Below are 23,953 nucleotides of genomic sequence, written 5' to 3'. Positions count from 1 at the left end.
TTTCCCTAGAAGCATTTAACTCAATTCAATATATATTTACCAAATGTCCAATAAGGCTCTTTTTAAAACACTGCAAGGGATACAAATAAGAATAAGACAAGACTCTACATTTAAGAACCTTACAACAAATGCAACATTCTAGAAAACAAATTAGCCAAGCATTATTACTTACATGGGGTAATTTTTAAATGATCAATATGCCACAAGTGCAGAAATGATTTTCTTACAGTAAAGTACAATGTTTCTAAATCTCTCCAGGTAGCTATTAATTATTACTATTTCCAATATTATTCATAATATCCTAAAGTCTCCTTGAAAATGAAACTTATTCTTCTAACTTAAAGATACGAAATCAAGAAGAAAAAAAGCCACATGGTTCACCAATTATTCTTACGTTAATGAAATTTTAATGTTTAGTGTTCAGTGTTACCCACAGTATTTTAAAAATTAATATTTTATAAATTTAACAAATATAAGCAAGATCCACCAATTCACTTTGTAAACTAACAGCAATAAAATAATTATCTATTACCTACTATTAGCATGTCTGATGTGCTAATAGTAAACACATGGCATTCATGTGTGTATTAAAAGTGGAATATATTTCTTTTAAAATTAAGCCACACACCAAATCACGAGACATGATTTATACCTTAGTCTCACGACCCATCATATACTCAAAAAGCACTTTTCGCAAATACTCAAATTCGGTAGGTTCTCCAAAGAGTGAGACATCAGTATGGTACAAATTGCCACCTGTCAAATAAAAAGCAGACCAAACTGTAAAGACAAAACCAGGTAAATTACTTATTACTTATAAAAACAGATTTTAAAAACAACCAATGGAACAGAGAGGCATTGCTTTTACATTGTATCATATTGCATTGTATACACACATGCACACTAAACATTCCAATTACTATTTTATACTTGGAAGAGAAAACAAGAATCACTATAACAATTTTATTTCTCTTCCTCCTCTTTCTTCTGGCCTTTTATTGTAATTATACATTACTTCGGGTTTAGAATTTAAATAACCATTTGTTCAGTGAAAACAAACTGTGTTATGTGTCATTTACAGAGTCTGATGAGCAAAATCTTAAAAATCAGATAATACAAAGCACTGGTGAGGATGTGAAACAATGGAGACTCTTGTGTACCATGAGGAGAGGAAACTGGTAACAAGCACTACAGATGACAATTTGGCATTGCTTTTAAAACTGTGTAACATAGATAATAAGCATATTATATGACACAGAAATTCAATTATTAGCAATATAACCTACAGAAACACTTCACATGTACAGTAGGAGTCAATGTTTATTTACACTGTTTATAAATAAAGCAAAATTGAAACAACTCAAATGTCCACCAAGAGAATATACTGTGACATAAAGATATAATGTATTATTGTTAAATTCAGCATTGAAAATGGTCAAATTATAGCTTCACACATTAGAATGAATCTCAAAATAACAATATTGGGTTAAAATAAGTAATTTACATAGGACACATACAGTACAATGTCATTTCTATACAGCCCAAAACATATAAAACATTAAAATCAATTTTTTTTAAGGAACTAGTTATGTTGTAATATAATAACAGCAGTTACTCTTGGGAAACAACAGAGATATAAGGACTACAGAGCAGCACAAGAAGCCTCAAAAGAAATGGCAATGTTCTGGACGGTGGATTCTGAGGTGTTAAACAGCCTCCATACATTACATGTACATTACATGTACTCACATGTTTGGAATTTTTTTTAAGTGCATACTTTTAGAAGACTCAACTCACTCAAATTATACTTTGCAAGTATAGAGTTCTAAGAACTAAATAATGAAAATACATTATTTCCTATGGGTAATATATCCTTCTATATATTATACTTAATTGTTTTATTCCTCTAGATCTATACAAAATGCAGATCTTTTTTCACTTTTCAGAAGATAAGTAATTTTATTAAATAGGCAGAGTACTTTTTTTTTTTTTTTTTTTTGAGACAGAGTCTTGCTCTGTCGCCTAGGCTGGAATGCAGTGGCGAGATCGTGGCTCACTGCAACCCCCACCTCCCGGGTTCAAGTGATTCTCCTGCCTCAGCCTCCTGAGTAGCTGAGATTACAGGTGTGCGTCACCATGCCTGGCTAATTTTTGTATTTTTAGTAGAGACAGGGTTTCACCATGTTGGTCAGGCTGGTCTTGAACTCCTGACCTCACGATTCGCCTGCCTTGGCCTCCCAAAGTGCTGGAATAGCTATTTTCCAGGAGAGGGAATTAATATTATTTTTCAATACTTGTGCCTCTTCTTGATTTCTCCTAAACAGTGGTACAAAAGACTTTATAGCTCTTATTTCTGGTTTTAAGCAATTATTAGAGGAAATTAGTTACTATTCAAATAAAGAGGCTTTCCAAATCGTCTACTCATTGCCTCTAATGGGTCTTCCCAAATAACTTCATCTGCGTAACACTCAGCATTCTAAAATCCACACTTTACCTGGGCCAAATTCCAAAGTGTATAACTGAAAAATCCACTTGACATTTAACACAATTTTATCTGTGTGTTATAGATAATTTTAAAACACAAGCTTGCTTGGATTTTCCTCAAAAAATGCATCATGCCGTAATGCCTTTAAAATAAGCACTTAGTTAGAAAATAAATATTACATTTACAATCACATCTACGAATAAATGTAATAAAAGAGGTGCAAGATTACTACTGAGAACAATAAACATTATTATTTTGAGACAGGGTCTCACTGTCACCCAGGATAGAGTGCAATGGTGCGATCACAGCTCACTGCAGCCTCAACCTCCTGGATTCAAGTGATCTTCCCACCTCAGCCTCCCAAGTAGCTGGGACTACAGGTACATGTCACCATGCCTAGCTAACTTTTTTTTTCTAGAGACAGGGTCCCACTACACTGTCCAGGTTAGTCTCGAACTCCTGGGCTCAAGTGATCCTCCCACCTCGGCCTCCCAAAGTGTTCGGATTATTGGCATGAGTCACTGTGCCCAGCCAAGAAACATTATTGACAGACATTGAAGACCTACGTAGATGTTGAGGTATACTGTGATTATGGATTGGAGAATCAATACCATATAAATTCCAATTCTCTTTAACTTTTCTATAAATTCAATGTAAGCCTAATCAAAATCCTCCCAAGAATGTATATGTATGCATGTATATAACTTAACAAGGTGATTTTAAAATCTGTATGGACATTCAAAGAGCTAAGAACAGTTAAACAATTCTTAAAGAAAAAGTGGGAGGACTTCCCCAGCCAGACATCAAGACTTATTATGAAGTGACGGTTATTAAGATAGTGAAGGTTGGGCATGGTGGCTCACTCCTGAAATTTCAGCACTTTGGGAGGCCAAGGCAGGAGGACCACTTGAGGCCAGGAGTTCGAGACTAGACTGAGCAATAGAGAGAGACCTCATATCTACTGAAGAAAAAAAAAAAAAAAAAAAGACAGTGAGGTATTAGAGCAGGCATAGACAAACTGATCAATGAAACACACTAGAGGTGCCAGAAACAGATCTTCAAAAATACAGACTAACTGGCCAGATACAGTGGCTCATGCCTATAGTCCCAGCACTTTGGGAGGCCAAGGTGGGTGGATCACATGAGGTCAGGAGTTCGAGACCAGCCTGGCCAACATGGCGAAACCCCGTCTCTACTAAAAACACAAAAATTAGCCAGGCGTGGTGGTGTGCGCCTGTAATCCCAGCTACTTGGGAGGCTGAAACATGAGAATCGCTTGAACCCAGGAGGCAGAGGTCCCACTGAGCCAAGGCTACACCACTGCACTCCAGCCTGAATGACAGATTGAGATTCTGACTGAAAAAAAAAAAAAAAAGAACAAGAAAAGCAGGATAAACTCTGTTTACCGGTTTCAGACTAACTGAAATTTATCCTGCTTTTCTTGTTTGAGTTGTACCTCAAGGTAACCATATAGATAATGTGGAAAAGTTCCTATTTATAGAAGAATTCCAATTAATATATGCACAAGAAATGGTCGAATTTTACTAACACCATTATGCAACCACTACTGAAGTAACAGATCAGGGAAGTTACCAATGGATGCTAAAATCTGGTGAAAAGTGATGGATCACACCTGGAACTGGGTGGCAGATCTTAAAATTGTAAATATGTCATGAAAGTTTTGATATAAGACAACAAGAATTACACAACTTCCTTTATGAAGCACTACTGTCAATGCAAACCTAAAGCTAATCAAACCTAAATCTGATCAAGCCTCTAGTTCTACCTACTAGGGGACAGAGGACTCCATGGAGATGGAATCCAGAAAATTAAGAATGTGGTTCACTCTATATGACAAGTAAGTTGGTTTTCTCATCAAATAAATGATAAAAGCAAAGGTGAAGAAGGACCTAGAGTTCAAAACAGACTTAAGTAATTTATCAATCAAATGTAATGTATGAGCACTGTTTGGCTCTTGATTCAAATTAACCAACTATTTATCACCACCAAAAGAGAACATTTATGAGGCCAGGCACAGTGGCTCACACCTATAATCCCAGCACTTTGGGAGGCCGAGGCAGGCAGATACCTGAGTTCAGGAGTTCAAAACCAGCCTGGCCAAAATGGTGAAACTCCGTCTCTCCCAAAAATACAAAAATTTGCTGGGCGTGGACCCCTGTACTCCCAGCTAGTTGGGAAGCTGAGGCAGAATAATTGCTTGAACACAGGAGGCGGAGGATGCAGTGAGCTGAGATCACGCCACTGCACTTCAGCCTGGGCAACAGAGCGAGACTCCATGTAAAAAAAAAATATATATATATATATATATATATCCAGCACTGATGAGGTGCTAGAGTGGTCAGAAATATCACCCACTGCTGATGGAAGTGGAAATTACTACAAAAGATACAGCAAACAGTTTGGCTTAACCTAATATGGAATATGCACAAAAATATATCCTATGACTTAGCAATTCCATTCTTATTATATATTCTAGAGAAAAATTTCCACATGTGTACTAGGAAAAATGAAAAAGAATGCACAAAATTAATATAATGGAAATGAGTGAACCACAACTACACACAATCGGAGTAACTCTCAAACCTTATATTAAGCCAAAGAAATAGGTCATACAAGAATGCCTGTGGTATGACTGAATTACATAAATTCACAAAGCAAACAAAATCTAAACAAAATATTGCTTGAAAATATAAATACAGGTGTAAATGATAAAGAACAAGATAATGATTAACAAAAGTCAGGGGAAACAGTAAAAATGATGAGAGGGATAGATATTGTAAAGGCAAACACACAGGGACTTCTAAAGAACTAGGAATGTTTTATTTTGTACTACAAGATAGGTGCTCATTTTACTCTCTATTTGTTTTTGAGACAGAGTTGTGCTCTGTTGCCCAGGCTGGAGTCCAGTGGCGTGATCTCGGCTCACTGCAACCTCCGCCTCCTAGGTTCAAGTGATTCTCCTGCCTCAGCCTCCCAAGTAGCTGAGATTACAGGTGTGCGCCACCACATCTGGCTAATTTTTCGTATTTTTAATAGAGACAGGGTTTCACCCTGTTGTCCAGGCTGGTCTCAAACTCCTGGCCTCAAGTGATCCACCCACTTTGGCTGTAATCCAAAGTGCTGGGATTACAAGCGTGAAACACCCCGCCTGGCCTCATTTTACTCTTTAAAGAGGCAGCATGATGAAGAGATTAATGTGCATACTGCACCAGACTGCTTGGATTTTTAAGAGGATTAAATGAGCAGATAAGCTATATTATCCTTGAGAAATCTGAGAAAAATAATGTTTTAAAAAAGACAAAAACGTGTTTATAAGTGTTTAGCACTTAGTATTATGAGTTAGCTATTAAATTGTATACATGTATTCACAAAATTGAGAAAAAAGAAAATTATGTAGGAAATTCTTAAATGGAAAATAAAAGGAATCGACACTATTCTCCATGCACTGCTGAGTACTGATTCAGTATAGTTCTCCCACCCAAATATTAACCAGGCCCAACCCTGCTTAGCTTTTGAGATCAGATGAGATTGGAAGCATTCACGGTGGTATGGCTGTAGGCTGATTCAGCCTAGTTCTATGCTGAGAATCATATACAGTGACTTAGCTATAGTAAATAATCTTTGCAGCAAGAATCATCTCTGCAGTGAGCATAGGAAACTTCCAGGCTGGTTTTTACTTCTTTTTGAGGAGCTCCAGTTTGGAAAGGATCGACAGCAAGCCTTTTAATTTAGTTAAAATTTGTGTAGTGTAGTATTTTACATTATTTGATAGCAATGAGAGCTTTCAAAACCACAAAAGAAAAGAATGCCAAATGGTTTTTATGTCCTCATGCTTCCCATGAGAAAGCAGAAAGGTTTACAAAACATGTAGCAAAACAAAACTATTCTTAATACAGTGAGGTAGCGAAACTGAACTTTAGAGAATGGGTAAGTGTTATAGAAGATTATTCAATGATTTCGATTATCTCAAGGGAATTACCACATAAAGACTCAAGCTCATCTTTAAAATCCTTTGGGCCAGGTGTGGTAGCTCACGCCTGTAATCCAACACTTTGGGAAGTCAGTGGATCTTTCCTTTTTTTTTTTTTTTTTTTTTGAGATGGAGTCTCACTCTGTCTTTTTTTTTTTTTTTTTAGTGCAGTGGCGTGATCTTGGCTCACTGCAACCTTCACCTCCCAGGTTCAAGTGATTCCCCTGCCTCAGTCTCCCGTGTAGCTGGGCCTACAGATGCACAACACCATGCCCAGCTAATTTTTTTTATTTTTAGTAGAGATGGGATTTCACCATGTTGGCCAGGATGGTCTTGATCTCCTGACCTCATGATCCACCCGCCTCGGCCTCCCAAAGTGCTGGGATTACATTACAGGCATGAGCCACTGCGCCCGCCAGCTTACTATCTTTCTTTCCTTAAAACCAGCTGTTAAAAGGTAAAATATATTCATTGTTAAAAACAGATTAACCACATGGAATACTATTCGGCCTCCAAATAGAAGAAAACCCTGTCACTGGAACAACATGGTGAAGCTGGAGTACATTATATTAAGTGATATAAGCTAGCTGCAGAAAGGCAAATACCACATAATCTCACTTATATGTGGAATCTAAAAAGCTGAACTTAAGCAGGGTAAACTGGTGGTTATCAGGGACTGTGGGCGGTGGGAGATGCTGTCCAAAGGATACAAAATTTCAGTTCAATAAGGAAGAATAAGTTCAAAAGATCTATTGTAAAATATGATTATAATAGTTTGAATAAGAATAAAATTGACTATAGTTAATGTACTGTATTATTCCCCATCCAACATACTGTATTCTTGAAAATTGTGAAAAGAGTAGATTTTAAAGTGTTGTCATCACACACACACAAAAAAGGTAATATGTTAGGTAATGCACTTAGTTTAACCATTCCACAATGAATACATAACTCAAAATATCATGTTGCACACAATACATATATGCATTTGTCAATTAAGAAAAAATAAAATTAAAAGTTTTTTAATGAGAAAAAATATAAATTAGCAAAGACAAAAATAAAAATCATGCACAAATCCACCAATAAAAGATAACGGTGAACAGCATGATACGAGATCATCCTTACCTTTGTAAGGTGTCCCCACAGTTGTTGCATATACATTCTTTTCATATTTCTTCAAACGGTCTTCTAAATTATGAATCTAAAAATAACAAATAATCAGACCATGTAAGATTCGCAGGGAAACTGTATGAGATCATGCCACTGCACTCCAGCCCAGGCAACAGAGCTAGACTATATCTCAAAAAGTAAAAAATAAAAAAGCCCAACATAAAAGGTCAGGTATTGTATTATTCCATTTATATGAAATACCCAGAATAGGCAAATCCATAGAGACAGAAAGCAGATTAGTGGCTGCTAGGTGTTATGGGGAGGAGGTAATGGGGAGTGACTGCTTAATGGGTATGGAGTTTCCCTTTGGGGTGATGAAATATTCTGGAACTGGGTAACAGTGATGGTTTCACAACATTGTAAATAAACTAAATGTCAATGAAACGTGTACTTTACAATGATTAAAATGGTAACTTTTAATGTGTATATTTGCACAATAAAAATAACTAATACAAAAATTGTTATGCTAGGGCAGTTTTCAAGATTTGATGTTAAAAGAATTTTAAAGCAGTAATCTTGAGAATAGATGGGAAAAGTTAAATCACTGGTGAAACAAAAAATAAAGTCACATTGGGACCTATCTTTATGAAATTTTTAGAAATATTATGAAAAATTTCAAACATATTCCAAGGAAGTATAGCACAATTAATGCTCATATACCTATCCATCACTCAGTTCTAACAATTATCAAGATTTTTGTCTGTATGAATTTTAAAAGAACTGGGAAAATCCCAGGAGATTTAGCCTTCAAACTCAGTCTGCTGATTTGAGGCACTATTTCTCCGAGAGTTTGGAAAAAGACTACTAAAGATCATATACCACATATCCTGGTATGTGTGTACTGTGCATCCTTGAAGGTGTACCACATGGTCCTATTTAAATTGACTTACATATATTGTCCATCAATAATATATGGGCGAATTAAATTAGGACAATTAAATCACTTGGAAAAAGTACCAAAGATAGATGACTATTTTCTCTCTGATAAAAGCAAAAAATAACTTCTTTGTAGAATATAAATTACTATGCATTATACAAATTGTTATAAAAAAAGTTAGGCATTAAAAATAACATGATACAAATGTTCTTGCTTAAATATATATGATCATGAATTTATAAAGAAAACCTCTAGTACCTCTGGATGTGGACATAAAATTTCCTGTGTGTAAGACTGAAACATTTCAAAGCCAACTATTTAAAAATTAGCTGAGACCCAAGGACATACTAACGTAACTTTAGTTCAAAATAAAAGATACCAATTAGGCCTGTACCTGTTCTCTGAACTCTTGCTCTTTCAATTTCGAATCACTGATTAAAGTCGTCTTCTGTGCTAGCTGTGTCTGAAAGAACAAAAAGTCAGATCTGAAATGCACAGAGGTTTCATTATTGCCCAGACACATTTCTGGACTGCTTGGAAATTTTTCCTTGTTAAAATAGTCTCTTTATGTTTTAACTTGTAACACTGAATACTCCTAAAATGCACAACTTTCAGACAAATTCAAAGAAGAACTAGTCTTGGTTGGGTGTGGTGGCTCACGTCTGTAATTCTAACACTTTGGTAAGCCAAGGGGGGTAATTGCCTGAGCTCAGGAGTTCGAGACCAGCCTGGCCAACATGGCAAAACCCCATCTCTACTAAAAAAAAATTGGCCGGGCGTGGTGACACACACTTATAGTCCCAGCTATTTGGGAGGCTAAGGCATGAGAATCACTTGAACCCAGGAGGCAGAGGTTGCAGTGAGCCGAGACTGCACCACTGCACTCCAGCCTGGGCAACAGCCAGGGTGACAGAGCGAGACTCTGGCTCAAAGGAAAAAAGAGAAAAAAAAAAGAACTAGTCTTACCTGTAGCTCCGTAATTGTTACCTGAAAAAATGGAAAAGAAAGAACATGAGTGTATACAATAATAGCTATAAGAAACAGTAAAACAAAGCACTATAAAGATATAAGGAAATAAGAAGTCAGGGTTAAGAGTCTCAAGGAAGTGGTCAGACTTGAGGTAAGGCAACTTCAAATATGTGCTTCTAAACAAATGGTCTGTTTTGTTTTACAAAATATTATACTCTAAATACATATTGCAATTTAAGATATCTAGAAGCACCAGAAGATGTTCCAGAAGGAAACAAATTTATGAAGAATAAAACAGAAAAAAAAATGTTTAGAGTAGAAATAAAAATTAAGTCTTCCTTCCTCCCTCCCTCCTTCTCTCCCTCTTTCTCTCTCTCTCTCTCTTTCTTTCTTGACAGTGTTTCACTCTTGTTGCCCAGGCTGGAGTGTAATGGCGCGATCTCAGCTCACTGCAACCTCCACCTCCCTGGTTCAAGTGATTCTCCTGCCTCAGCCTCCCAAGTAGCTGGGACCACCGGCATGTGCCACCATGGCCAGTTGATTTTTTTTTTTTTTTTGTAATTTTAGTAGAGATGGGATTTCTCCATGTTGATCAGGTTGGTCTCGAACTCCCAACTTCAGGTGATCCGCCCACCTCGGCCTCCCAAAGTGCTGGGATTACAGGCATGAGCTACCACGTCCCGACAAATTAAGGCTATTTTCTTACCTTTCTTATGACACAAGGTAAAGGACTCAGAAGTCCTTCTTAATATCTCATAATGTTTCAATATTCTATGGCATCCTGACACAAGTTAAAATGTTACTATATCCAATATTAATACTTTGATACTAAGGAAAAGTTAGTTAAAAACATGTATTTTCTCAAAAGAAGTAATATATAATAGCACCTGGAATACTCAAGTCATGACTACATGACTAAACGGCAAAAAAAGAAGAAAAGAAAGTAAAGAAAATTTAAACACAACTAACCTAGCTATTAAAGAAACAGAAAATGGTCCTCTCAGCTTGCTCAGTGCTTACACCTGACATATGCCTACTAAGTGACAGAGAAGGAAAGCTCTTTTTAGAAGCCCTTTCTCTGCACTGTGGGTAAGTCATCCATGTAACTGGTTGTGTAAAAAATTGTTATCTGGTAACTGACATTCTGTAACAAATCCTCTCCAGGATAAAGTCATAGTGACCACCCACTTTCCCATTACCCGCAAGACTGTGCTATGAAAAGACCATCCTGGATGAGTGAGAACATTTTAGGCAGTAGAAAAGTACAGTGGCAGCCTTCTCCAACTGTGGGTGTGTGCTGCTGAGGTGCACAGCAGGACAAGAAAGCACGGAGTAAACATGGTCTACCTTTCATAATGACGATTTTACTTAAGGATTAGGACTCTTTAAAAAAAAAAAAAAAAAAAAAAAAAAGCTTAGATTTGCAAGCCAGTTCTCTTTGAATTCAGTCAAATTTTCCCAAATCATCACATTGTATTTGCATCCGGTCCATTGGCCAAAAAGAAAGAAATTGTTTTTCTTAATAGTATACAACTAAAAACATCATTTTTATGTGACTACAACTAAGGATATATTACAGAGTAGGATATAAAATTAACGTGAATTTTTAGCACAAAAACCCAAAAATCTAAACGTATTACATTTACGATGGACTATTTTTAGCTATGCTCCAGGGTTATAAGATTCACTTTCCTCCGCTATTGTTTCCATGGAAAAGATGGAGAAGCATTGGTATAACAAAATGCCTAGGCTTTGACGTCTGGTAGATTTGGTTTAAATCCTCACCACAACATTTATTGTGTGAGCTTGAACATTTTATTTAATCTCTTTGAACATTAGTTTATCTGTCTATAAAACAGAGGTAAAAATCTCAAAGGGTTTTTGTTAGGATTAAATGAGATAAATATGTATGTATGTTAGTAGGCTAGTCAAATCACAGAAATGACAATGTTTTCAAGAAACATGTGCAGCAAACTCAAACTCCTCTCACATTATCATTGCTAGGGTTCTCCTCCTGCTCCAGCTTTTGCTGATATTTCTTCTGCAGCTCCTCAAGTTGAGTCTGCAGGTCCATTACTTTTGTGGTCATTTCTTCTTCACGAGCCTTTAGGATTAAAAAAAAAAAAAAAAAGAAGCGTTAATAAATGAACACATCAACAAAGCACTCTGGAGAGGCAACATGGTATAGAGAAAACTCTCTCTGTAAGGAAATAAACATTTAAGTTTTTGAGACACACACTACTGTTTTTATTTTAATTCATTATTGTGCTCTAAACACCTTCCTTCATGCCTCACTTTAAACTCCAAGCCCTTTCCAATGCTCATTATTCATAGAATATCATTTTTCTCACCCTCACTCCCTCTCTTCTCATCCCAAAAAGCTCATCAAGCTGTTTATTTCCCCTTAAACTAGGGTTCCCAGGTTTAAGCAACAATTAGGTATATAACAGAATTGTGACAGAACTACAATACATAGCCTGTGTTTTAAGATTTCAGCCTTTTCTATATTGGAATTTGATTTCTAGAAAATATTCATTAAAATAAAGTAGTAGATATTTTTATACACAACACTACCCAATCAGATGGCAATTTACAGATCACAGAAGTTACGGGGTTTTCAGTTTTCTCACCCTCTTTAGTTAGGCTGCATAAATCAACAGATAGTCCTTTGTTCTAATTTGACAAGCCTGCACATCTCCTATATATCTACCCCCACCAGTGGTTCTCTGAGGTAAAATGTTCTACTAAAATTTATTTTTGAAAAAAAAATTAGTTACTGTCCAATGTGCTGGTAAGCAACGTAATGACTTCCTTTGCCCCAAACTGCAAAAAACAAACAAGGCTGAATTAGAAAGAGCAATACGTGACTTATTGATTCAATATTCCTACTTATAAAATTTGGCATACGAACTGTCCTCTCTTCTGTTTTGACTGCCCTGGTAAAAGGCTGTTTTCCATCCTTACATTCCTTCATTTGTCTTGGTCATTGCCATGATTTATTGTACAGAGCAACCCAGACTTCTCTTTATTCTTATAAATCTTGCAATAACCTTTGTGCTAAAATAAGATTTGGAATTGGAATATTGATCTTATTTGAGTAATGAGGGCAAGTGTTTGCTGAGCAAGAGACTTAACAGGAAAAACAATCACAAACAGGTATCGGATTTAACAGATCCTGACTTGCCAAAAACAGAAACATCATTCTCAAAAACAAATGCAAACATAGGCCCTATGGCACAAAATAAGGCAATGAATCATAGGACATTTGGAAAATCTAATTTTAAATACCACTTTTCATGAAATTTTCTTAGACTTAATTGCAAAAACAAATCCCTTTTTTCAACATAAGTATAGCAGAGATCTCTACTAGATATCCTCAGATATCTTAGATATCTTCCCACTGAGGCACACATGAATTTGGCCTCCACCTCTAAAACACCATCAACCCATAATTGTTGTAAATACGTCACTGCTGTCTTGGTTTGTTGACATTTCTTGTATGGTTGTGTCAATGTGGTTTAGCCTTGTTTGAAAGAATAACCTCTAGAGCTACTTGTTTAGTCACGCTCAGTTTCTAATATGACAATTAGCTATGTCTGACATTTCCTTTGACAACTGTGGGATACTAATTTAAAGCAATCCCCCCAATAATTAGAAAAGAATCTTTGATGTGTCATTTCTAATTGAAGTAACAGTTATGTAATTTCCTTTATAAAGGCCTTCTAGTCTTCTTTTAAGATTAAAAAAAAAAGTATATTATTGCTTTGAAGTAAAAACACTAAGAAAAAATATGTTGAATCTTTATGTATATACATGACAGGTTATGCTTTGAAGACTAGTTATTATGCCAAAACAAAATCACTAAAATACAGTCAGTGCTAAAAAGAAACCAATTTTGTATCTAATGCAGCCTTTTGTATCTAATGCAGCCTTTTGTATCTAATATAGTCTCCAAGTGAGACCGCTCTGAGATTGAGATTAGGCACCCTTACTGTGAGTCTCCAACTTGTAAGTCACCATGCCCTCCTCCCAAATGAATTCCACCATGTGTCACCTCCTTCAAATTTATCAAGTGCTAGTATGTGCCAGGCACTAGGCCAGATTCTCAAGACTAGAGAAGAACAAAATCTCTTCTCTAGAGGGATGCTTATAATCTAAGGGAGAGGATAAATTTATTAATACATTCCTACACACATATGTGTATATGACAAAAATCACATAAGTAACAAATATAGATGAGTACCAAGGAACACAGATGCAATTAATTATATTTAAGAGGTTTCAAAAAAAATGAACAAGTGAAAAAACAACATAGAAAAGCATATTCAAAAAGCTACCTTTTGAGTAGGAAAGGGGAAAAAAATAAGAATATATTTCATTTTTGCTTGTTTACATAATGAAACACTGGAGTATAAGAAACTAATGGTTGCCAGTGGAGGGAGAAGAGGGAGAGGACACAGAACACAGAGAGGAGGAATGGGTACAATTTTCATTGTACATATATGCCATCTCCAAGAATACTTTTTAATATTATTTTAATCTTTAAGCCATGTGAATACATTTGATTCAAAAATTTTTTCTAAATAAAAAAAAAAATTAAAAATTTTAATTTTTTTTTGTTGTTGTTCTTTTGAGACAGGGTCTCACTCTGTCACCCAGGCTGGAATGCAGAGGCACGTTCACAGCTCAGTGCAGTCTTGACCTCCCAAGCTCAAGCAATCCTCCTGCCTCAGTCTCCTAAAGTGCTGGGATGACAAGTATAAGCCACTGAGCCCAGTCACACACACCTGCTCCCCAACATTTTTTTTAGCCAAAAGAGAGATGGTAACGCCTGCATTATTTTATGAAGCCTGAGAATGTGATTTTAGGCACACAGAAAAGCATGTACAAAGGAAACATCTGGAGAAGAACAAGCTATGGTTGAGTTTGGCTGGAACACAGACCAAATTGGACGAGGTATCACTGTGACAATGGGACACCACTGTACATATTTAGGAGAAGTAATAAATTCACACCTTTGTTTCCAGACAGACAATAACTCTGACAGAGATGACTATGTTAGGGAAAAAAAAAACTGCAGTAAGGGAACTAGATAGGACATTAATACAACAGATCGGGCCAGATGAAAAAATGGCAGCACAGACTGTGGTGGCAGCAGCAGAGTTCAGGCAGACAGCAACAGGCAACATGACTCTCAGGATGTTTCAAACCATATCCTGTGAGCCCATTATATGTCAGATAATTATGCTGGGGAGAGAAGCAGATTTAATGACCAAATAGGTACATGAATATATATGTGTATGGTGTTTAGAGACATAGGAAGTGGGAACTAAAGATGTCAAAAGTTTCCAGCTTCTTCAAATGGAGGAATGGTAAGAATGTCATTCAAAGTAGAAAAATGAAAATGTGCCTGTGTTCAAACTTGCTATTAACAAATCACAGAATTATTTTAATAGGTGACAAAAATGCAGCATTCTACAATGTCATCACTGAGACAAATCACCAATCTGATAATAGCTTTTAAGGGGTAAAAAACACTACTACATAATACATACAAATCCCATACGAAATTCCAATCCCAGAAATTTCTAAATGAGAGAATCATAGAGACTATGTCTTTGAATCAAAGCAATATGGTGTTTGCTGAGAACTGCTAATAGCCCTTTTTAGTAGTATTTGCATTTTTTAAAAAATTTCTTCAGGATAAGGTATATCTGGGGATATCTGGATGGGGACTGGCTATTTAATTACAAAGTCAGTCCTAAGTCCTGGCAGCTGAAAGTCTAAGGCTATACTGTTCAATATGGTAGCCACTAGCTACCCTAAAACCGTGGACAGTGAGAACTTGAAATGTTACTATTCCAAATTGAGATGAAATGTAAAAACACAGTGAATTTCAAAGAATTTATATGTATGTATATATTTTTAATATTGACTACATGTTGAAATGATATTATTTTGGTTATATTGCATTGGTAGCAAATATTATTAAAATTAAGTTTACCTGTTTCCTTTTTTTCTTAAATGTGTCTACTAGAAAACTTCAAATTACAATGTGGCTCACATCTGTGGCTTGCTTTTTTTTGTTTTTGAGATGGAGTCTCTGTCGCCCAGGCTGGAGTGCCGTGGCACAATCTCGGCTCACTGCAACCTCCGCCTCCCAAGTTCAAGCGACTCTCCTGCCTCACCCTCTTGAGCAGCTGGGATTACAAGCACATGACACCACATCTGGCAAATTTTTTGTATTTTTAGTAGAGATGGGGTTTCACCATGTTGACCAGGCTGGTCTTGAACTCCTAACTTCAGGTGATCCACCCACCTCAGCCTCCCAAAGTGCTGGAATTACAGGCATGAGCCACCGTGCCTGGTTGGCTTGCATTATATTTCCAAAGGCAGTGCTGGTCCAAGGCACAGGAAGGAACTTGGAAAAGAGTCCATGCCAATCCCTTGCCCACCCTCCACTTCCTGTCCACTTGCTCTACTACTCTAAGCCTGAAGTTTGAAGGACAATTTCATTAACTTCCCTAAAATACAGCAGATTTTTAAAGAAGAACCATGTCAAAGGGTATACAGTAACCTGTCTCTTTGTTCCCTCACCTTCTACCTAAAAGGTCTGTCATGACTCTAGAAAAGTCTACCATCTGCTACCCCACACATCCCAAGACAGAGAAATAGCTCACAAAAGGGAATTCTAGAGCTATGGCACAATTTACTCCCTGCAAATGAATCTCCCTGACTTAATTATCCATGATATATAACTGACTTCTCTAAGTTCCTTTGTTAGGAAGAAGTCTTTTTTTACAAAATGTGTAAAGCTAATGAAGAATCACTGCTCTACCACTCACTATGTAGTTTTAGCGAAATTACTTAACTATACTGAGCTGGCTTTTCCTTCTGAAAAACAAAAACAGAAGAAAAAAAAATAGTAGAACTAAATTAGCTTTACTGTATCTTCTAATTCCAACATTCTCTAGGTATTCAAGAAATAATACTGTTTTTTTAAACTTAGCACATATATCCTCTATGGAAGTATAAGAAAATGTGAAATTATTTAAATCTTTTCATAATGATATATAAAGCTCAAGAATTATAAAAGGTGGCATTTATAGGTACGTGTTATATCTTGGAATTTTAGCCATTTCAATTACATTTAAAATAATTATTAGAATCTGTTCCTGACTCAGACTTCTGCTGACATAGTCAGTTAAGGCATGATTCTTTGATTTATAAATTCTTAATCACCAAAAGATTCTCAGCATATAGTGAAATAAGGCTTAGAGTAACTACAGAATCTGTAAGCCAACCAAAAACAATTTATATTGTGTTACATTTGAAAATGTTTTCTTAGAGTCCAAAGTACTAACTAGCATTTATGATATATCTTCATGGTGTATCTTCAGAGCTTATCTTATTTTGCTAATGGCAATGCATTAGTGGCATATTCTACGAATTGCAACATGGCATAAGTAGAGTAAGTACTTTGAAATAACCATCCATTAAATATAAAAGATTTGGCTTACAAATTCCATTTTTTCCCAGTTTTTTTCTCTTGAGACCAATACAACCTCCACATACTGGGTAGAGATAAAGTTAACTGGCCCTCCCAGAAAGATTCTAGCTAAGTTAAGCAGCCACATTTAAATATACACTCACTACCCCACTACTTAAGACTTCACTGAAGCACAAGGTCTTGATTTTTAGTCTGGTTCCCTCACAGTTCAGTCAGACTCTGTGAGGCAGATGGGAAAGAAACTATTCTTTCTTTTAGTATCTACTGTTGCTTCAATACTAGCAACAAGGGGACTGTGCTGCCAGGTTAGCAGAATCTCATCAGGAAACTACAATCCTGGCAGAAATCAATTCAACTTTATAAATCGGCATATAACAGTACTAATTTGAATAATACTGAGTCAAAAAAAAAAAAACAACAAAACTTTTCGTTCAAAAAAACACATTTGAAAAGGAAATCTTCGGCACTACCATGAAATCTATTACAGCTAAATTTCAAAAGTGAGAGAGAAGAAATAAGGTACAAACATCAAGGATTTCTTCATATCTTTTGGCTGTTCGTTTTAGATCATCATCTTTCTCGGCAATTTTTTTAAGTAACTGATTTGTCTCTTCTTGATGGCTTTCTAAAAGTTCAGCCTCCACCTCCTGGGCCTTATCTAATAAATAAAAATGGACAGGCAAGAAAACACATTAGTCAAGAGTTAATATTTACATCTCAGTTTCAGTAACAATTCTCATTCCAATTAATTTTGATGATATTTAATTTTATATAAGCATTGTAAGATGTTTAATGAGACATCTAACTCAACAGTGATCAAACGTTTCCTTTCCCTGAGCAAAAGTGTCTTTACAAGGTAATTATTTAGCTAATATTTTCCGATTGTTTTACCTGCTCCCCTTCTCCTTAAGGTAAGTCATTGCCAGGCAGGGCAGGTTCCCAATAGAGAACGTTATTGGGCAAAGATTATTTCTTCTCCAGTTTAATGACTTAATGCACTTACCACAAAGTGCAAAAACAATAAGCTTAAATTATAGCCTCTGCTGATATAATTGTTCTTTCTGGAACTTAAACTTTTACTTACTGATAGTTTCTTTTATGGTCATTTCCAGCTCTTGCTCCTTTTGTGCCAGCTGCGTATTAAACTCCCTCATCAGCTGTTTTAACGTGGAATTGTGCTTCAGTTCAAGATCTTCTTGCTCCTGTCTGAGGAACAAAACTTTACAGTTAACTGTGGCCACACAAAGAACAAGCTGCAAGGAACTACCTGGTCTTCAAAACAGTGCATTGAGTTCACTGTATGAAAACATTTTTGAGAGAGAGAGAGAGAGAGAGAGAGAGAGAGAGAGAGAGAGAGTGTGTGTGTGTGTGTTGTGTGTCCAGGTACAGAAAACGCTTCTGGAAGGACACATCAACTATGATTACCTCTAAGGGAGTGGTCCTAGGGACCACAGAATTTTTTGTTTTCCATTTTAATTTTTTTTCAAAACACATCTATGTTACATAATAATACTGCTAATACTAAAAACAATGAAATGAAAATAATTACTTGGATATGTCCCTAATAACCAGAATCTTGTACACAAGAAAAGGTTTTTCTCCCCTAAATGGACATGGAATAACACTGTCACTTGCCCTAAATTGTTTTTACTTCTCCTCATATTTAACATACTGGATTTATGTTTAATACTTTGGGCTGGTGAAACTTACCCAAATAATTTAAAATAACTGTATTAGGCACACACACACAAAAAAGGAGACTTCATTAAGGATTGCCATAAAAATATTCAAGCTGATATAAAACTTACTTGATTTTCTCTTCCCTTTCTTGTTCATATTCTTTCTTTAGTATTTCCAATTCTTGCTGATGTTCCTTTCTCAACATTCGAAGGTCTTTCTGCAGTCTAACAACCTCCTTGCCCAGTTTCTGTTTCTCCCGTTCTGCCCCTGCTAATTTAAACTCCAGGTCATTGTGCTGGGCTTCCATGTTACTAAGCAATTTGGGTTGGACCAAATGTGATTTGGACTTTTCGTCAGTGTTTTCTTCCAAAAATTCTGTGGGTTTATTTTTTCCATCCATCTGTTGTAAAGCCTGTAATTTTTCATATTTTGAGGTCAACGCTTCCATTTCAACTCTATGTACTTCTTTCTGTCTTACTAAGCAGGAATCCAGCTCTTTTATCTTTTGCTCCAAGATTTGACAGGTTAGTTCCTTCTCCTGGAGGATTTTCTGGACATCGTCAAACACATTTTCCAAGTTTTGCTTTGCCTGTATGTTATTTTTACCTTCTTCTTCCACATGCTGGGATACTATCAAGGAATATTTCTTGTTTTTTTCTTCAAGTTCTTCTTGAAGATGACCTATCATAACTTGATCTTCATGTTGCTTTGCCTCAGCATGTTCTAGCTTTATTAAGAGCTCCTGGTATTTGCACTGCATTTCAGAATGAGAAGAAATGGTCTCTTCTTTTTCCTGCCCTACCCTCGGCAATAGCTTTTCTTTTTCAGTTAAATTTCTTTGTAAAACACTGATTTTTTCTTCATGTGTCTTCTGCATACAGCCTTGGGAATCTGCTTCTTCTTGTTCAGTACATGCTGCCACATTTTTTGCTGATCTGGGTACAATTAATGTTTCTGATTGTGAACTTTCCACTGACTTAAGTTTTTCTTCCAAGATGTGAACTTCCCTTTCTCTTTCCTGCAATTTTGTATTTAACTCACTCAAATGGCTTTCTGTACCTTTTTTATACTGCTCTTCTTTCTCTTCCATTTGAGATAACAACTGCTTCTTAATGGCAGCAATTTTTTGTTCAGCTTTTTTCTTCAACTCTGCTAATTTTGCAGCACTTTCTGACTCAAGCCTATCTTCCAATGCCTTTAACTCCGCCTCTTTGCTTTTCACACTTAAATTCACATGTTCTAATTCTTTCTTCTTAGTTTCAAGTTCAGCTTTCATGGAATAAACTTGGTTTTCAAGGGTTAAGATTTTTTCTTCAGCTTCTTTAACCCTGTTGTCCTTTTCCTCTCCTAACTCTTGAAAATGTTGAAGTTTCTGAACCAATTCTTTGTGTTCAATATCCTTTTGTTGATTGTAATTTTTAAGAACTTCATTTAAGGACTCTATTTCAATCGTTTTCTGGGTAATATGGTCCTCTAATTCCATAATTCTTGCTGTTTGAGTCTTTAACTCTGTTTCTAAATTACACTCCTTTTTCTCCATCTTGCTCTTCTTGTCTTCCATTTCACCCCTTAAACAATCAAATCTTTTATTTTGCTGATCAAGGTCTTCCTTCAATAAATTTATCTTCTCATCCTTTTCATGAGCTTCCTTTGATTTTAACTCAAGCTGAATCTGCAAATCTTTAATAGTGTTTTGATGCTGTGTAAATCTTGACTGCGCTTTCTTCTTCCATTCTGAGAATTTATTGGACCAGTGATCTACCTGCTCAAGAGCAGAAATTTTCTCTTTACTCAGAGTATCAACTTTTAAAGATAAATCTTGCACCTGATCCAGCAATTCATGTTTTTCTTCATCATATTGCTTTCTTAGTGATGAAATGGCTGCTTCTTTTTCGGATAGGCTGATACTATTTTGAAGCTGAACATTCAAATCAGTTAGTTGTTTACTAAGACTGCTAATCTCAATTTTTTTTTCTTTAAGCTCTTCTTTCATCAATGTGACAGCATTGATGTTTTCAGACAACTCTTTCTTCAACTGTGTTATACAAGACTCCTTTTCAGAAGCAGCCTGTTGCTGATTGCCTCCTTCCTTCTGTAAGGCTTCCTTTTCTGTTACAAGACTTTCAATATCAGCCTTCATGCTCTTAATTTGATTTTCTTTTTCTTCTAACTGATGAGTAGCCTGTTGAAAAGAAATATTTAGTGCATTCTGTTCCTCTGTCAACTGTCTAAGCTGTGCTTCTAATTCAGAAACTGTGCAAGTTTTAATCAACAGTGCCTCCTTAACTTTAGTTGTATGGTGCTGACAATGAGAAATCCTAGAGAGAATGGCATTAGTTTTACTACTACTAATGTTGATTAGCTCATTTGTTTTAGCTTCTAATAAGGCTTCGGTTTTCTTACAGCAAATATCTAGCTGAATCGCTAGTTCCTCAGACAGTTTTTTAAATTCCAAGCTCTTGTCCTCTAGGCTTTTGTTACTGCTTTCATGTGAAGATTTCAAACTCTGGAATTCTTCATCTGTGGTTTTCAACTTGCTAGTCAACTCAGAAACTTTCCGCTTATCTTCTTCTGCCAGCATCTTCAGTTCAACTAGCTGCTCTTGAAGAAAAGTATTTTCCTTCAGAGAATTATTCAAGTCAACCTCCAGCTTTTCAAGGTGGGCTTTCAGTTTAGTTTCATCTTGTGCAAGAGAATTCACATGGGCAGACTTCTGCTTTAACTGTTCCTGTAATTCATTTAATGTTGTATCCTGCTTAACACCTTCTTCCTTCAGCCATGTTATTTCCTTGTTCATCTCTTCTTTTTCACACCCAAATAGGAGGATCTTCTGCTTCAGTTCTGCTACCTCTTGTTCTTTTTCCTGTAATTGGATTTCATGTATTTCCTGAAGTTCTTCAGCTTGCTGATTAAGTTTCTTTTCCCAGATTGATATGACATCATTGAGTTCTCGCTGATGAACCTCCATAAGACTTTCTATTTGTTCCTTTTGGTTTGTTTCCAGTCTTGACACTGCATCACTGATTCCAGCTGAGTTAGCCTGTGCCATTTCCAGCATTTTGGCATTAAACTGTTTTTCTTTCTGACTAAGTTCTAGAACAGTATTTTCAAGCTCTTTCTTAAGTTTGGCTTCCTGATCCAGTAATTTTTTCTTTAACGTTTCTTGCATCTCCTTTGCTTTCTGCTTAATTTTTTCCATCTTTTTTTCTTGGTTTTTAAATTTGGTTTCATATTCCTCATTCAAAATATGAATACTGTCCTCCTTGGCTGACAATTTCTGTGTGAGTATCTCAATTTCTTTCTTCTGTCCTTCTCTCATTTGTAAAATCGTATTTTCCTTTTCCACCAAGATTTGTTTTGTCTGTTCCTGTTCTCTGTTACTATCTTCAAGTTTGGACTCATAGACTTGGGTTAAAGATTTTACCTTTTGCTCCATTTCACTATTCTGTTTTTCAAGTTGCTGCATTAAGTCCTGCACCTGGATTTTGTGAGCATCTAACTCAGTACAAACATCTTTCTTTTGTGTTTCAACTTCAGCTACCTGTTTGGTAAGAAGAATTCTTTCTGTTTCCAAATCCAACAACTTCTGCTGCAACTGGGCCAACTGTTCCTCATATGCTTTTGTCTGCTCATGTGTGGCACTCTGGTAAGACTGAAAAACATCCAGCTTAGCAGATGCCTGCTGGAGTTCCCCTTCAGACCTTTTAATATCTGCCTCTAAATTTTCTACATGAGTCTGATGCTCTTTCAAATGCTTGTCCTTTTCCTTCAACAGAAGCTCAAGTTGATTAATTTGATCTTTTAATGCCTTCTCAGTCCTCTGGATAGATACCTCGTGTTCTTTAATGATACTGTCAACTTGCTGCTGGTGATGATTTTTCTGTTCATCCATCTTGGCCTCTAATTCCTGCTTCATTTTATCTGTTTGATCTTTCAGAACAGAAAGTTCCTCTTCTAGCTTGTGACGGGCTTTTAATACCTCTGACAGTTCAGAAGATAATGATTCTAGTTCTGTTTGTTTCACGTCAAGCTTTTCTAAAGTCTTTTCATTCATTTCTTCTATGTGGGCCTGGAAGAGAATCTCTTTGTCTTTCAACAATGTTTCTTTTTCTTGTTCACACCTTTCCCTAAGTTTTTCCATTTCTGTCTGATATTGTTGCTTTAAGACTTGGAGTTTTTCAGTCCAAAGGGCATCCTGCTGATGCTTAAGGCTTTCCAATTCTGTCTTGTGTTTTTCAACCATGACTGTAATCTCCTTATTGTGCTTATTTTTTTCAGCTTCCAGATGAACAGCCAAATCTTTTGACTGATTTTTGTTTTCTTGTAAGCTTTTTTCCAAAGAACTTTCCAATTCAAGAATTCTCTGTTAATTAAAAACAGATGTATTTTTATTAAAGTACGTACTTACCTATTAGCAATGATACACAGACATGATGTCTACCACCTACCTAAAGATCAAAATTTACATAAATAGCTTAACATATCATACCAAACACTAGAAAGGACAAAGAATCTGTGCTCAATTACTAAAGGAATCATATAACAAAGAAAAGATTATGGCCAGGCATGGTGGCTCACGCCTGTAATCCCAGCAGTCTGGGAGGCCAAGGAGAGTAGATCACTTGAAGCCGGGAGTTTGAGACCCAGCCTGGCCAACATGGTAAAGCCCCGTCTCTGTCAAAAAAATACAAAAATTAGCCAGGCGGGGTAGCGTGCGGCTGTAGCCCCAGCTACTCGGGAGGCTGAGGTTGGGGAATCCCTTGAATCCAGGAGGCGGAGGCTGCAGTGAGCCGAGATCGTGCCACTGCACTTCAGCCTGGGCAACAAAGCAAGACTATCTTGAAAAACAAACAAAAAAAACAACAAAAAAAAGAAAAGAAAAGAAAAGATTATATGCTTAACCCAACTCATAGTTCCAGCCTACATACTATTTTATTATTCTCATAATTTTAGAAGAAAAAGAACATATGATTTTTCCACCTTCAAAACTATCATTTAAAAGGTTCTTTCTTTTTCAAAAAGAAGGAACTTGCACAAATTTTAACAAAGATTATTATTATCTCATGAAAATGTAATTTTGACTCTGAAGGAGTTAAGTAAGGCAGACCCACAAAATGTCAGAGCTGGAAAGGTCCTAGGGTCCTAAGGAATTACTGAATCTAATCTCTTCATGAGACAGGTGATGAAATTAAAGGACAATTAAATTAAAAAGCTAACAACTAGAAGATCTAGGCCTCCTAAGTGTCCATTTCACCCACCATGGAACCTTTT

At 36.2% G+C, this 23,953-nt stretch overlaps 1 protein-coding gene across 3 annotated transcripts in view; it reads right to left on the bottom strand.

Annotated features, from left to right (window-relative positions):
- The window catches only part of GOLGA4 (golgin A4), a 123,680-nt gene that overhangs the window by 18,503 nt on the left and 81,224 nt on the right, over nucleotides 1-23,953 (bottom strand). For 2 of the 3 annotated variants that reach the window (XM_011981934.1, XM_011981932.1), the window contains 8 exons: nucleotides 18,811-23,045; nucleotides 18,087-18,208; nucleotides 17,530-17,660; nucleotides 11,483-11,596; nucleotides 9,490-9,510; nucleotides 8,918-8,986; nucleotides 7,602-7,677; nucleotides 653-756 (listed from right to left, as the gene is read on the bottom strand). In XM_011981934.1, the coding sequence (XP_011837324.1) occupies nucleotides 653-756; nucleotides 7,602-7,677; nucleotides 8,918-8,986; nucleotides 9,490-9,510; nucleotides 11,483-11,596; nucleotides 17,530-17,660; nucleotides 18,087-18,208; nucleotides 18,811-23,045 (4,872 nt within the window). The remainder of the gene's footprint in view (nucleotides 1-652; nucleotides 757-7,601; nucleotides 7,678-8,917; nucleotides 8,987-9,489; nucleotides 9,511-11,482; nucleotides 11,597-17,529; nucleotides 17,661-18,086; nucleotides 18,209-18,810; nucleotides 23,046-23,953) is intronic. The other variant, XM_011981933.1, reaches the window with a different exon arrangement.

Source organism: Mandrillus leucophaeus, unplaced genomic scaffold (genome assembly GCF_000951045.1).
Source record: "Mandrillus leucophaeus isolate KB7577 unplaced genomic scaffold, Mleu.le_1.0 Scaffold231, whole genome shotgun sequence".
Lineage (NCBI taxonomy): Eukaryota > Metazoa > Chordata > Mammalia > Primates > Cercopithecidae > Mandrillus > Mandrillus leucophaeus.
Note: the sequence above shows the minus strand (reverse complement) of the source record. Positions and strands in the feature narration are given on the sequence as shown.